Here is a 15,695-nt window from a genome sequence, read left to right as displayed (position 1 = left end):
TTTTTTAATGGCCTGTAGGAATTTTGCATAAGTGCAGAGTTCAGAAATGATCTTAGTATTCAACCGGTGTAATACTGCAGGTGCTTAAGATTTTAGAAAGCAGATTTTTGATTCATGTAAATGTAAAATGTCCGTTAAACACTCAGGCAGCAGCAGAAAAGATGAATAAAACATCCCTGTCTATAGGAACACGGCCTGCAACCGAAGGAGAAAAGCGAAACTGAGGAGGAGGACAGCCTTTGCTCTTTGACTCGAAACAGCAAACATCTCCTTCGCACAATTAATAATCTCATACAGCTGTTGATATTTGCTTGCAGGTAATATATTGCCCAACCAGAGATTTATAGAATCTAAAAGTAATAATGCAAACGTATTCATAGCGAAGTACTCCAGATCTTCTGCCCGGCTTAATATTAATACCTGGCCATTCAAAGATGATTTGAGGGACCATCTTCTCGGATGGTTATGCCATGTACCACTAATTTCTAGGGATTAAATTGCTTTGATTAAATAGCTCACCCAGGGATTAGTGGGAGCACTTTATTCCCTAACCAGGAATGAACCAATGATCAAGTTAGTAAAGCAAGTTCTTGCCTGAAAAGCTGATTTTTGAAAATATTGTCATCTAGTGTTTAGGGCAAAACACTCCACACCAGATGACAATATTTTTTTAAAAAATCAGCTATGCAGGCAAGAACTTGCTTTAATAAGCCAAACTCTAGACACACCTGGGGCCTAGAAGAGCTACTAGGGAGCGGGAATAGCTTCCTGTAAACTTTGCATTGGATCTGATCTAAGGTGGAGGCTAGTCTGCCAGGAAACCCACGATGTACATAGAATAAAGCTGGCTGGAGTCTGCCACAGTTAAAAAGGAGAAGCCTATGGGCTATGAAACTTAGCTTGTAGTCTCCACAAGGTATAAGTAAGCGTAATAATTAATTATGGGACTTTTACTACTCAGGTTACAATCAGGGGTGAAGAGAGGTAACTTTGATAGCAGCTTCAACAGGGGTACCTCTGGACAGTTAAAATACTTCTTAATGACCCTTCGTAACTTCATTCTGAGCTTTGCAGGTCACAACAGAGGCAGCCGCTGAAACATTACCCTACAAGAAAAAAGTTAATCTGAGGCAGCTGTGGGATGCAGACCAAGGGGTGGCCTTGGAACCAATCATGATGAGAGAAAGGAAAGTGCAAAACCAATTCAATGACAACACGCATTGGCAAAGCCAATAGGTTTGGCATTGGCTGCAAGACTTTTGGCTACGCCAATGCTTCCTTTGTTTTGTCATTGTTTTTTGTAAAACTTTATTTTAGGGTCGCCGCCGGGCCCTAACTGATATTTTTAGAAAGTGGCTAAAAGCAAAAATATTTTGGGCTCAAAAAGTACCCATGGCCACAGGAGTTCCTGGCACTGAAGTGAACGACTATGTGTGCGGATGTGCTCCTTGTGAAAGAGCAGTATGCTGCCACTTTCAGTGAAGTTAGCCAATGTATGACTGAAGTGGGCTGACCCATTGCTCCATGCTTTATCCTGAAGTGGGAGTAATAACAATGTGAATGATGACACAACAACAAACCAATGGATCAAAAGGGCTGGCTGAAAACCCCTATAAGTAAGCATAGTTTATATATAATTTTAGTAAAATCAAAAGTTCTTCGCTAACGCAAGAACTAAGAAATAAGTAAGAGGCAAATGAAGCAATAGTGCAAAAGATCAAAAAAACGAAAGATGCAGAGATGGAAGGAATGTAAGCAAGCAGGATGGAAAGAAAGCAGAATGCAATGAAGGAAAGATGGAAAGGCGAAAAGGAAACAAAGATTGCAAGAGGGAAGTAAGCAAACTGCAATCAGGAGAACAATTCCAATGGACCAACCTAGAATGGTCGGTATTGCATGTGTTACTTACTCACATATTGCTATATGGTTCAAAGTGGAGGCTGGCTAGTCCCATGGGCGGAATAATGACTGCACAGATACATCAGCCTCTGCTATACAGCAAGGTGGTGCAACATAGCTTCAGGGTGGCTGGATCTATGCCACGTTTTCAGGATAACCAGTAAGTTTCTTTTAAAGGCACTTTATATAAAGGTATTTTACACGAAAGCCCTGCCAATCAAACCTCGCTCCGACCTGCAGAACCTATGTTGGATAACCTTCCCATAAAGGATGTAGTAGAGAATGTAGTAACAATGTACATTTGTTTGACACTGATGGAAAATAATAAGACTGGGTTGCTGTCTGGTACTGAGTTACTTGATATTTAACATAGTTATAAATGTTTACTGATTTTACAAGATGTGACTTCCCCGATACCGTAGCTCTTTGATTTATTTTATTTTCTTACTTTTGATTTTTTGTATTGTGATATGGAAAAGAGCTAGGTATGATGGTGTTATGAGTTTCACATTTGAAAGAAACAACGCAAAATTGAACCGAGGGGGAGAGATTTAAAAGCATAGACTGATAAATTGCACCCATGCCCAGGATAGGTACCACCAGACAGATAGTAGCTCACGTTCGAGCTCTTCAAAGCCCTGTAGCTCAGTCAAAACATGAGCAGGGCGCCCAATAACAATGAAATCTCCTCGGTTGAAAGCTTACAGAGCTGCCCATGAGCTATGCAGATTATAAACCCGAGCTCTTTGAGCAGGCCTGCCAGAAGCTTTTGCGAGGCAGGGGTCACTAACGCGATGCGGGGCCCTTCTCTTGTGTTTGAGCATCTCGTTCAAAAGAAACGCGAAGTCCTGAGAACCATTTTGAATCCTCTCCATTATATGTCGCTTCCTAGTGGTGATTGGCATTACCCGCCTCAACATGCATGTGTCACGAGTGCAGGCTAGCTTGTATAATACTCTTAGCAGAGGCAGAGGGGCCCTTAAAACAGAGGGGCCTGGGGTAACATCCCTGGCTGCTTCCTAACTGTGATAGCCCTGATACTGAATATCAATTCTAGGTGGCATCAGGATGTTTCGTATGTAGCCCATTAGTGCTGTCACTTCCTGAATCAAGTTTATTTATTTCTGCGTCTGTAATTCTCTATTTCCAGTTAGGAATACTACAGTGGGGGTGTAAACAGCAGTGCATGTGAGATGCTCTAACCTCACGCACTCTCTTCCAGTTTGGTTGTCATGGGCATCTAAGCTACTTAGTCTTGCCACTCTAAAATCCACAACAAGTTAATGCTTCTCTTTATTGGAGAGTTGCCCGTGTTAATATGGGGTCTTTGCATGTTATACGTGTGAGCAGAGTGCTTTGTTCGCTTGGGCAATGCAAGACACATGCTTTGGAAGGATTCCTGGAGCAGTTGCTGAGAACACCCTCATGAGAGCAGCTGCTAAACTCTGGCTCCAGGTTCGAGGGGAGGCTTGCAGCCTTCTCACCTTGGCAGCCATTTCACAATGATTGCTCAGGCACCAACAGAGTTGGAAACCGGACTTCTACTCGTATGATGATCAGCATGTTAGCCAGTGATTAATAATGAGTAGATTAGCACCTGGACCCTTGGTAAATGTATACTTTGGTAGAGGCACTGGCTGTGTGGGGAGCTTGCTTGTTTTTCCTGCTCCTAGACTGCATGTGCGCTTGATTGCTGGTGAGTGTTGATCATGTGAGACGTTCTATCTCTCCACATCTTTGGATACGACAGTGTTGCACTCCTGCGTGTGGTGATCATGTGAGATTCTCCACATGTTTGGATACGGCAATGCTGCACTCCTGCATGTGTTGATCATGTGAGACTCTCCACATGTTTGGATACGGCAATGCTGCACTCCTGCATGTGTTGATCATGTGAGACTCTCCACATGTTTGGATACGGCAATGCTGCACTCCTGCATGTGTTGATCATGTGAGACTCTCCACATGTTTGGATACGGCAATGCTGCACTCCACTCCTGCGTGTGTTGATCATGTGAGACTCTACATGTTTGGCTATGTCAATTCTGCACTCCAGCGTGTGGTGATCATGTGACTCTCCCCACATGTTTGGATACGGCAATGCTGCTTTCCTGCATGTGTTGATAATGTGACACTCTCCGCCTCTCTACATGTGTGAATACAGAAATTCTGCACTCCTGCATGTGTTGATCATGTGAGACTTTCTATCTATACATGTTTGGATATGGCAATGCTGTACTCCTGCGTGTGTTGATCATGTGAGACTCTCCACCTCTCTACATGTTTGAATACAGCAATGCTCTACTCCTGCGTGTGTTGATCATGAGAGCCTCTCCACCTCTACATGTTTGGATACAGCAATGCTGCACTCCTGTGTGTGTTGATCATGTGAGACTCTCCACCTCTCTACATGTTTGAATACAGCAATGCTCTACTCCTGCGTGTGTTGATCATGAGAGCCTCTCCACCTCTACATGTTTGGATACAGCAATGCTGCACTCCTGTGTGTGTTCATCATGTGAGACTCCCTACATGTTTGGATACGGCAAAGCTGCACTCCTGCTTCTGGTCAGAAGGTAGTTGTCGGTTGCCCACTCACAGCTGTGGTGCCTCTTTTCATTAGTCTGGTTCAGAGATGCCTAGCTTCTCTGTGGAAACCGGTTCGGTGGAAGCCAGCTTATGAGCCTAACATCCATTAACATTATTAACATTATGCGTTATAGCACATCAGTGCTTGCAGTCCACTTTATACATGACGTCTGCAGCGCGTTCCTTCTCTAGGGCTCCACGTGTAAGGGAGGGGATCTGAGAGCATGCCTCCTGTTACCCACAGGATCCTATATTTTTGTAAAATGTGTTTTTCAGCAGTCAGGTTATGGTGGAGGGGTCTTTTGTGGCCAAGAAAAGAAATGCTGTTCTCATTCATAGCACTGACAGCTGCTCTCAGGTTAGGACTAAGAGCAAGAGTTGGGACAATAATGGGTTTCAAAAAGCATTCACTGCACCCACCCACCCGCTCAAATGCCAATCATTGCATCCCTGGCCTTCACTTACCCGAACGAGGTCCATACGCTGGCTTCTTGTCTGATGAGTTTGAACACGGAGTCCGAGGTTACAATGAATTCCTGGATTATATGTTGTGCCATTGTGCTGTTATATTGCCCCGTTGCTGATTTTACCTTTTCTTTCCATGTAACACATAAAGTTTGGCATGCTTGAGGTTGGTGTTATCGTGTTTTTGTTGCCGATCAGTAGAGTTGTCCCACAAGTAGGAGAGGGTAAGGGTGGATATTAAAGCCCATTGTCGTATCTATAAGGTTGACCAGAAATTACAGCAAAGTAGAGACATTTCCTTGATTTCCTCATTTCTAAGTGTGCAGGTCACACAACCTGATTGTAGCGACTTAAGTGGGGACTCCTCATTACATACGGCATAGTCAGCGTACTTATGGAGCATATACACCTACTATGCACAAATCATCATTAAATCTTTCAAGAAACCTCAGCCATCCCTGGGAATGTTCCTTTCAATGTTGTTTAAGGCAACCTACACCTGCCTTTTCATTGCCTTGTGTTTTATTTGTGACAGATCCAGGAGAACTGAGGGTAAAGATTTCCAGCTCAGCAGGCCAGCTGACCGTGTGGGGCATTCAAGGATACCGGAGTGCAGGCTGGCAGGAGGGCAGGATCACAGTGACCAGCACAGTGGACTTTAAGGTAAGCACCAGTGTACAGTGCGTGGAATATTAGAGCAATATATGGCGGAAGACAAGACACAACTCACACAACACTTAGTTACTCCACTGGTTTTCACCCGGAGACTGCGGCTGCCATAGGGTGTAAGTAGCCGAAATCTCCAGTTGAAACTCCTGGGATAAATGAGGAAAAACATGCAGGATTGGGTTTGGTATTCCAATTTCTGCCATTTTTTCATTTTTGAGAGGTCTCTCAGGGTCCACCTTGTAATACCCCGGTAGCTCCATCACTCTCCCCTCTCTTTACCCCACAGCAGCGTTATCCCCCATATCCGGTAACTGTTAACTCAGGGATTTAAGAGAGGGTGGATGGCGATATTGCAACAAAATCATGGGCCTCGTAACAGTGCCCTTACAGTTAAATTAAAAGGGGCAGCTCCTCCGCAATGGCGGAGGAATGTCGCCCCACTGGCTCTGAGCCAGCAGGTGAAAAATAAATAAATAAAACAATTACCTAAATAATTTTATTTTTTATTTGCCGGTTTCGAGCTGGCATGTTCAGGGAGGGGCCGGCCGAGGCATGGGAGGGAAGGAGGTCTTACCCAGGCGCAACGGGAGAAATGTTTAATTTCTCCTCGTTTTTGCTGTTTCCATGTGTCTGCATTGTGCAGCATACAGAGAAACAGCAAAACGCCATTGATTGTTTTTGTGCAGGAAGGTGTTTCTTTCTGCACATAAAAAATCATTAAAAAAAGACGTTTTGGGGAGGAGGAGCTTGGCGGGCATCCGTGATGGCCGCGTGAGCATAGCGCTCTCCGGACCCCCGCCACCCCCGGCATGATATCCTGAACATATCCTGATTCATTACAAGGACTCATGAAGAGGAACCTGGGCTGATCTTAATATTGTTTTTGGATTTCGAATTGGACCAGGGGCACCGAAGCTACGTCGACTCGAACTTTCGGGGCCCGCCCTGGTGGTGCGCCCGGGTCTTGGTGAGGCTCTGCTGCCGTGTCTGAGTTGAACAACAGCGGCAGGGGGACTCGACTTATGGGTCCCCCTCTTAACTTTCGGTTTCGATTCTGACTCAGACTACGTCTTCCAGCGGAGGTGTCTGGCCGGTGCTGAGTCCAGCGGCGCGAGGTCGCAGTTGCACCTTTTGCCTGCTTCGTATCCTTCCGGGCCGGTTCACACCTCGAGGTGCCCTCGCTGCTGACTTTTGGCTCCGGCGCCCTGTCTTCCTGCGGCCATTTTCACCAGGTCGCGTGGGTCCCTTGGGGACGTGGTCTACACTATGACTGGCAGAGGGGACCAAGAGAGGCGGAAGACCAAGACGCCCCTTCGCGGAGGCCCGGTCCAGTCTAATATCATGGACCGGTACACACAATCGAAGGGGTCCCCCGGTGCCGCCTTGCCTGGCCCGAGTGCAGTGGGGCACCCTTTGGAGGCTTCGGCGGAGCCGTCCCTGCAGGACATCATGGGCGCCATCTCCGGCATGAGAGAAACCATCGGCCAACAGTATGAAGCTTTGGCCCTGTGGTATATAAATAAATAATACCGGATCTATTTTTGAATGAATGAATGAATAACAGATAGCTCAATAAAATAAGAGTCAAGATTCGAGGTAGTAGGAGTTTCTGCAGGTTTATTACAGCATAAGGACAGGATCAGGACAACCTGCATAGGAACAGAGGTGACAGGGCCCAGCAGGACAACTGGGGCCCAGCAGCTGCCGGGGCTTGATCTGGGATGAGCGCGCTAACTTTTAATAACAATACATCAACTTATATACATAGCGCAAACACATAGCATTACATTGCAGTAGGCGTAACAGTGGGTGGAGCAGAAGGCGTGACGCGTAGCAGTCGCGAAAGATAACAGTAAAAAGAGGTGTAACTGGGAGTATACATAGACATGTGATGCAAACGTAACAGAATATGTCATGAATGGGCGGAAACATAGGAGGGGGCTACCTAAGGAGCCGGGACCTCTAACCTAATGGTGCGCGTAAACTGGCAATGACGTGTTACTAGGAGAAGCTGGGGGCTACGAACTCTGTGCTAGGAGCAGAGACTGGAGTCTGGAGGGTCGGAGCGACTTGTACCTAAACCCTATCTGGTATCTGATGTTTAGGGAACATGTTGATATAAACTAGAAGTCATGAGGGGAAAAGCTAACTTGATTCTAAGGCTGGACCATGCATTATTCTAGATGTAATGCGTGATGAAGAATATTAAATGACCATTAATACAGTATTTCTCTAACGTGGAGCCGAATAGGCTAGACAATGACGGAAACTATTGATGCAGTTCAGTAGCTTAGGAATGCAGAGAAGGAGGACTGAACTGATAGCTGGAATCATAACATACTTTTGGCAGACTCAGAGGCAGAGCCAAGCTGCACCGGGCACTGCGAGGCAGGAAGTAAGTGAAGGGTCGAGGATACAGGTGGGGGCTGTATCGCTCCTCAGCGAGGCTTTCAGGAGACAGGAGCTGAATCCAGGGTCCGGGCCCTTTTGAGGCCTGGAAACGGGGACTTTATAATGGAATAACGTGCACACTAAGAAACGTGGCAACATAACTTTACCTAGGCCTGATATTCGTAGTATTCACGAGGACTGGAAAATGACATACCAGAGGTGGACACAACTGTAATTGCGTCATTAATCAGACATGGGGAATAACATATGCATATTGGTCATGCACACATAACATATGATGGATGAAGCGTAGGGACACAGAACATGGCAAAATTTACTTTTCCACATTCCCTCCTTGTCACTACGTTTCCATCAGGAAACATCAATTTTCATGATACCATCTATCATTTCATACAGTATCATTTGCTCGTCTCGAATTGTCTTGGAACGGGATTTAGAACGGGGCTTGGGACTAGGAATACAAGAGGTAGCACACATGCTGCAAATCGCAGGGCCACATTGTATACAGAGGCAGCAGCTAAATATGATCGCTACTGCAATACCTAGAAAGGACAGGACTTTCCATCCCCAGGCGGAAATTATATTCCAGAACCAACCGGACCATGTCCAGGTGCCTGGATCTTGGTGTAACAGATGGGCAATTTTATGGAGTCTGGTTATAGCTGAATAAACAGACGGCGCGTTATTTGGAATGAAAATACAGCAACTAGATCCGATGACTCTACAGGCCCCGCCCCTATCGGCCAGTATGACGTCAAGGAGGAGACGATTTTGCAAAACGACAAATCTCATAGCAGATTGTTCTTCGGTTAAGTTACCTAGAGCAGAGGCAGTCTCATTTACTACAGCTTCAAGGGTTCTGGTTAACCTACGGATCAGTTTACTGTTCTGGACAGGTCCTACAAAGAAGAAGAAACCTTTATTGAAATCTGTATACTGTTCTAGAGTAGTTTCAGTATAATCGACAATTGGGGACTCCCTTCTATGTCTAATGTGTACTAGATGTGTGTTTCTGTGATAATCAGATGGGGCTAGGAAAACAGGTGGCAGTAGGAAAGCAATGTAACAGGTTCCCTCCCAATCGAGGGGCAGACGGACATATGCAGTTTGACCACAAATAAAATAGGAATGACGTGAAGCTTTGAAAACAGATTTCCTACTGTCACTATACTTGATAACAGTAGTACATTCACTATGACCTACATGTATGGAACCATAACTACGGACACATAATTCACCTTTGACTGGTAATACTGAAATAGCAGGTAAGTCTGGAGTAGTATCAGACTGAACATTCAGGACCATAAAATTCGACGAATAATTACCTAAATTATATACTTCATTTTCTAGATCTAAACCTGTTCTGTGGGGGAAACCTTGCTTGTCTGGAAAACATGTACTGTTAAGAAAAGACATATCTGTTGAGGATGACGTTAACGTGGACCATGCTCCACACGAACCATTGTGTGAGAATGGATAAGGAAAGAGTGGCAGAACTCCCTTCGAGGTCTGGAAAGGGGGGAGTCGACCACACACCCAACAATTAGTGGCATTGCTGGTCTGGTGTGAATAATGTAACATACGGATAAATGTGTTGTTGCGCATAGCAAGGCGGTAAGAATATTCGTGAGGAGGCAGATCACTAAACGTGTGCTCTACTGTAGCATTAGCAGACATATTTACATGAGGAACTGGACAATACAGATAGAACGCATAGCTGGTGCAGGAAATCATTATGCTGATGAATAATACGAAACTCAGAAAAACGATACATTGAATTGAACTTCGCCTGACTCTCTCACTATGGGGGTCTATTTTATACATGTCAGAAACAGTCTAACCGTTTCACCTAGGGGAGGACTTATACAATCAAACTGACTGACTTATTTTACTAGACCTGAGCTTTAACTTATACTCCTGTTGCGGAGTTTTCTCTAACAAGGGAGGGGTTGTAATAATGTCTTGTGCGGGACAGTCCTTAAGAGCAATATTCTGGCAGTCCTTCAAATCCTGGGAAATGTTTTTAGAAACGGATTTCAGTCCTTTAAAAAGTTTAACATGAGAAAGGTGGATCCATCCTTTTCTGCCTTCCAACTTGACGGCGGTACGGGTGGTCAAGAGGACCTGACGTGGCTCCTTCCAACGAGGCTCCAACGGACTTGATCTGTCGAAATTCCGGACCATCACTAGGGAACCTGGAACGATTTCATGCGGTGCCACCTCGGTATTGTCTGGAAAGGCGGCAGCAACCTGTGAACGACATGAGTTGAGGGCAGACATCAAGGAAGCTAGGTAATCTGTCAGCATATTACATGAAACATCAGTAATACTTCGGGGTCTAGGAGTACCCCACATGTTAGGGGGGCGGCCGAATACGACCTCATACGGGGACAGACCTGATCTGGAATGTGCGACCATGCGCATATAAAACAAAGCGACTGGCAGAGCTACTAGCCAGTCCACACCTTTTTCTTTACAGACTTTGGCAATACGGATTTTCAGGGTCTGATTATGTCTTTCGACTAGACCGGCTGCTTCAGGATGGCGTACACAATGGAACTTCCACTGGTACCCTAACAAAAGGGAAACGTGCTTCATGAGTTCAGATGAGAATGGCTGACCGTTATCAGAATATACGACTCTAGGGAGTCCATATCTAGGGAAGAATTCACGAACCAACTGCTTGGCAGTGGTCGCGGCTGTGTAATCTGGGACTGGATATGCTTCTGTCCATCTGGACAAAGCGCATACAACTACAAGGACATACTTGAAACCTCGACATCGCTCCATCTGAATATAATCCATCTGGAGGACCTCAAAAGGGTGGTCAGGGGGCTGGAAACCACCTTGTTCCACCGGGACACTTTTACCTGGATTAAACTGACAACATATCATACAGGTACGGACTTTCTGCTTGGCTGCAGCTCGTAAATGCTTGTTGAACCAAATGTTCTGGATACTGTCTAACATAGCTTTTTCTCCTAAATGTGCTGGACTATGTGCGGTATTGATAATGACTTGAACCATAGAATCGGGGAGAAACCATGTGGCTCTACCCTTCGTTAACCATCCTTGATCTGTCTGGACCCCTCCTTGTTCAGACCATTTCTTGATTTCTTCAGGAGTAGCATGTAACTGGATATCTATGACATCTTGTGTAGGGTCCTTAACTGTCATGCATGTAATCGGATCTGGAGTATGTGTCTGATTAACTGGAATGTCTGGAGTCTGTGCTGTAAGCTTGGCTGTGCGATCTGCTAGATCATTACCTTGGGAAATAATGTCTGTAACTTTCGTATGTGCTTTACATTTCATGATGGCAATGGATGTCGGTAAATGTATGGCATCTAACAGGGCTTGAATAAGGAGACCATGCTGAATCTTGGTTCCATGAGAAGTCATGAAACCTCTCTCCTGCCAGAGCACTCCGAAGTCGTGTACAACTCCGAATGCGTAACGTGAATCTGTGTAAACATTAACTTTCAGGTTCTTGGCATGTATACAGGCTTGTGTCAGAGCAACTAGCTCTGCTGCTTGAGCGGACAGGGTGTCAATACGGTGTGTTTCAATAACTTCAGTGTCAGTAGTCACTGCATACGCGGCGACTAGTTCTCCTGTACTAGTTCTCATACATGAACCATCCACATAAAGTGTCAGGTCAGGATCTGATAACGGAATGTCTGTCAGATCTTGTCTTGGCTTTGTCGTAATGTTAACTACTTCCACACAATCATGTGTGTCTGGATTTGAATTAACTGATGGTAACAGTGTAGCAGGATTCAGAACGTTGCAGCGTCTAATTTCTATGTGTGGCTGGAACAGTGTCAATTCATAACCTGTTAAACGTGCAATTGTCAAGTGCTGTGTTTGTGTTCGGTTTAAAAGAACTTCTACTGAATGTGGAACTTGTACTGTCAGGGAATGTCCTAAAACTATGGAATCACTTTGTCTGATAGCTAGTGCTGTGGCTGCAACTGACTTGAGGCATGCAGGCAACGCCTGGGCGACTGGATCTAATGTGCTCGAAAAATAAGCACAGGGCTTGTATTGTCCTGCTTGATCTTGTGTGAGAACAGATAATGCTGTACCTTCACGTTCAGTAACGAAAAGTGTAAAAGGCTTACTGTAGTTCGGTGTAGCTAGAACTGGAGCTTGACATAGGGCTTTCTTTAACTCGTTGAAACTAAGTGTATGGTCAGATGTCCAAGGGAGGACAGTCGATACGGCTGCCTCCTGTGTCGTTAACTGTATCAGTGGCTTAGCTAGAAATGCATACTGGGGAATCCATTGTCTACAATAAGAAGTAAGGCCGATAAAAGCACGTACCTCCTTCTGGGTTCTGGGCTGGGGAAGACTCGCTATTAACTGGATACGGTCTGGTGTCAACTGCCTACCCCTCTTGGACAGCAAGTGTCCTAAGTATACCACTTGCTGGACACAGAATTGAAGCTTCGAAGGTGACACCTTGTGCCCCATCTCGGCTAGAAAATACAGGACTGTAAGGGATGCTCGCTCGCAGGCACGTTCAGAACGGGCTGTGATCAGTAGATCATCGACATACTGGAGCAGGGCAGTGTCAGTTGGCATGTGAATATTGTCTAGTTGTCTCTTGAGTGCCTGACTGTAAATACTAGGGCTTTCTGTGAAACCTTGAGGAGCGCGTGTGAACATATAGCTCCTTCCATTTAAACAAAATCCGAAAAGAAACTGGCTGTCTGGATGAATTGGAACACTAAAAAATGCATTCTTAAGGTCTATGACAGTGAAGAACATGGCCTCGGAATCAATGGCTGTTAACAGGGAAGAGATGTCTGGGACAACTGGGTACTGAGGAATAATACATTTATTAAGCTCTCGTAAATCAATCACTAATCGATATACTGGGGGTGCATTCGGATCAGTACGTTTCATGACTGGAATGATCGGAGAATTGCATACATTGGAGTCAGTTTCTACAACTACTCCTTGAGCCATGAGCTCGTCAATAATTTTGGATAAGGCTGCTACAGCCTCAGGTGGCAATCTGTACTGTCTGATTCGTGGTAACACTACACCTGGTTTGAGAGTCACACGATGGGGTGTGATTTGCATATAACCTACATCAGTTGGGCCTTGCGCCCATAAGTGCTGTGGAACATTAGACAATCTTGAATCAAAATCTCGTAATACATAGTGACCCTTGAAGTCACGTAGGAACAGACGTATTCCCTCTGGGGAACAGCAAATAACTGCACCTAACTCTTTCAGTGTCTTAATGCCTAACAGATTTTCTGGACATGACTTAGTAAGTAACAGATCAGTAGTGCGGGACAATGGACCTACTTCTAGAGTGACTGGCTTTGATATCTCATTAACTATTGGCTTTCCTGAAAATCCAAGGGAAACATTTCTTGAGCCTGAGAGCGGAGCCCCTGGAACTTCGGCATGACTAATTGTGGTCCTACTTGCCCCTGTATCGATCAGAAACTTTCTGTCTTTCCCTAATACTTGACTGTGAACATAGGGACCTTCTTGATCTACAGGTATCTCGATGAGAGGCAAGCCTACCTCCTTCTCTAGGCTGTTTCATGAATATGACTGGTACTCTGGATACTCAGACTGTGCATACTGATACATCTGCGATGTAACGTGCTGTGTTGCAGCAATAGGCTGCGGTGCGGGAACTGTCTGTTGTGCATTCTGTGACTGAGGAATCTGTGAAACTTGTTCTTGTCTAGGCGGACGTGATCTTTCTTTAGTCTTACCAGTAGCTATATTATGTTTCAGAACTGCACACTCGTTTATAAAATGACCTGGCTGTTTACAATAATTGCAGTTCCCTTTAACGGGAGCTGCAGGATGACTGGCTTGATTCGGACCCCTCTTCTGACTGTCTTGAGGAACAGATTGTGCAACTAGCACTTTCATTTTCGTGTCTTTCATACGTTTTCTCTCGTGTTCTTGCTCTTCTCTGATTCTATTCTGGTGATACTGGAGCATCTGGAGCATCTGGGACGGAGTATTTGCTTGCCAGGTGCTTTCGACTTTCAAAACTCGATTTTTAATTTGTGGGCTTGAATTCTCGACTAATTTAGTAACAAAAAGATGAGGGTATGACTCACTACTTGTCTTGAGACCACTGTTAATACTAAAACATTTTTCAAATCTAGAATAAAAATCACTAATATCTTCGTCTTGTTTCTGTTTACAGGCTGAGATTGCATCCCAGTCTTCCTTCCTAGTTGTCAATAATCTGGGTAAAACTTGAATCAATAATTCTGGTAATTCTTTACATTTATCTCCAAGACCGGTACCTGGTACTCGTGCCTTGTCTTCAGCTTCTAGAGCTGCCCAATCGATCTTTTTCTCTCCCACCTCCCATTCTTTTTCCTTTAACTTTTCATACACCCCTGCGGGTAACAGGACCTTTAACATTTTAATGATGTCTGGGTAAGTGTATTCTCCCATACGGAGCATGTCTTTTAATTCTCTATGGAACCCTGCTGGATCTTTGTCATGACAGGGAATTAATTTCTTCATTTCAAGAAGTTCCATCTTTGAAATCGGAGTGTATACAAACACTCGTTGCATTTCGCCACCCGCCCCTTGGACTGGGTGGACTTCTCGTAACGGATTCTGTCTGTCTATGTAACATGATTTACTTTCTGGGGGTGAGACATGAACAAAATGCGGGTTCAAAAACGTTCTATATTTGTGGCGCTGTTCTAGGATGACACTAATTAAATCGGTACCTAGACCTCTCCATCTATACTGGAGTAACTCGTTCAGGACATCGTGTAACGGACCTGGATCAGAGTGCTGACCCTCATACAAAGTAATAAGGTGCTGGATCATATACATACCCACCAGTCGTTGCTCGGCTGGGGGCAGTTTCAGAAACATTTGTGCCACTATTTCGTCTGGAAAAGTGGTAGAATCAGTAATCCATCGGACTGCTGATCGGGCTAGTTCTTGTTCATGCATGGTACTTAATTCACTGTAACCGACTCGTGATTTCAGAATGTGATCAGTAGCTTGAAATACTTGTTCTAGAGAACCTAGTTCTGGTGCTGGATGATGAAAAACAGACTTGTGTTCTAGACGTAAATGACGATCTGGAAATCTAGATTTTCCTACATACGCTATTCTGGCGGGATTCTCGTTCTCTTCCTCTTCAGGATCAGAGATACTTTCTTTCTCGCTTACTTGTGCTGCTTTACGCTGGTCGTGTAACCTTATTATTTCTTTACGAATTTTCTTGTACATACTCTCCATGGCACCGACGGTCTTGTGCTTACCCTCGGCTATATTATCACTCCACCTTGTCAGGATTCTCATTTCGGCGGGATCTTTAGACGGGTAATCTTGTTCTCTTATTAGACAATTGATCAGGAACTTTAATATCATGAGCTGGATCTCGGCTTTCCTTTGAGACATAATCTCGCCAATACTTTCTGGATCATCCCCTGTACGGATGAAACGATATATTCTGTCTAGATCTTCTTTCATATTCGGCAAGGTGACTAGATACTCGGTCACTCTCCTTACACGTAAGGAATATAAAACCATATTATATTCGCCTGGAACTGGATCATAGACACATTCGTTAAGGGTTTGCCTGATTTCTGTAACAGACTGATGTTTAGGCGTGCGCTGTAACGCTTGAGCATGTAATTCGAGTA

At 44.8% G+C, this 15,695-nt stretch overlaps 1 protein-coding gene across 1 annotated transcript in view; it reads left to right on the top strand.

Moving 5' to 3' along the window:
- The window catches only part of MAMDC4 (MAM domain containing 4), a 569,927-nt gene that overhangs the window by 528,669 nt on the left and 25,563 nt on the right, over nt 1-15,695 (top strand). Inside the window, exon 26 of the mRNA XM_078642067.1 lies at nt 5,489-5,616. Coding sequence (XP_078498193.1) covers nt 5,489-5,616 — 128 coding nt within the window. The remainder of the gene's footprint in view (nt 1-5,488; nt 5,617-15,695) is intronic.

Source organism: Lissotriton helveticus, chromosome 5_1 (assembly GCF_964261635.1).
Source record: "Lissotriton helveticus chromosome 5_1, aLisHel1.1, whole genome shotgun sequence".
In the NCBI taxonomy this organism is placed as follows: Eukaryota; Metazoa; Chordata; class Amphibia; order Caudata; family Salamandridae; genus Lissotriton; species Lissotriton helveticus.
The sequence above is the reverse complement of the archived record's forward strand: the minus strand, read 5'-3'. Positions and strand labels throughout refer to the sequence as shown.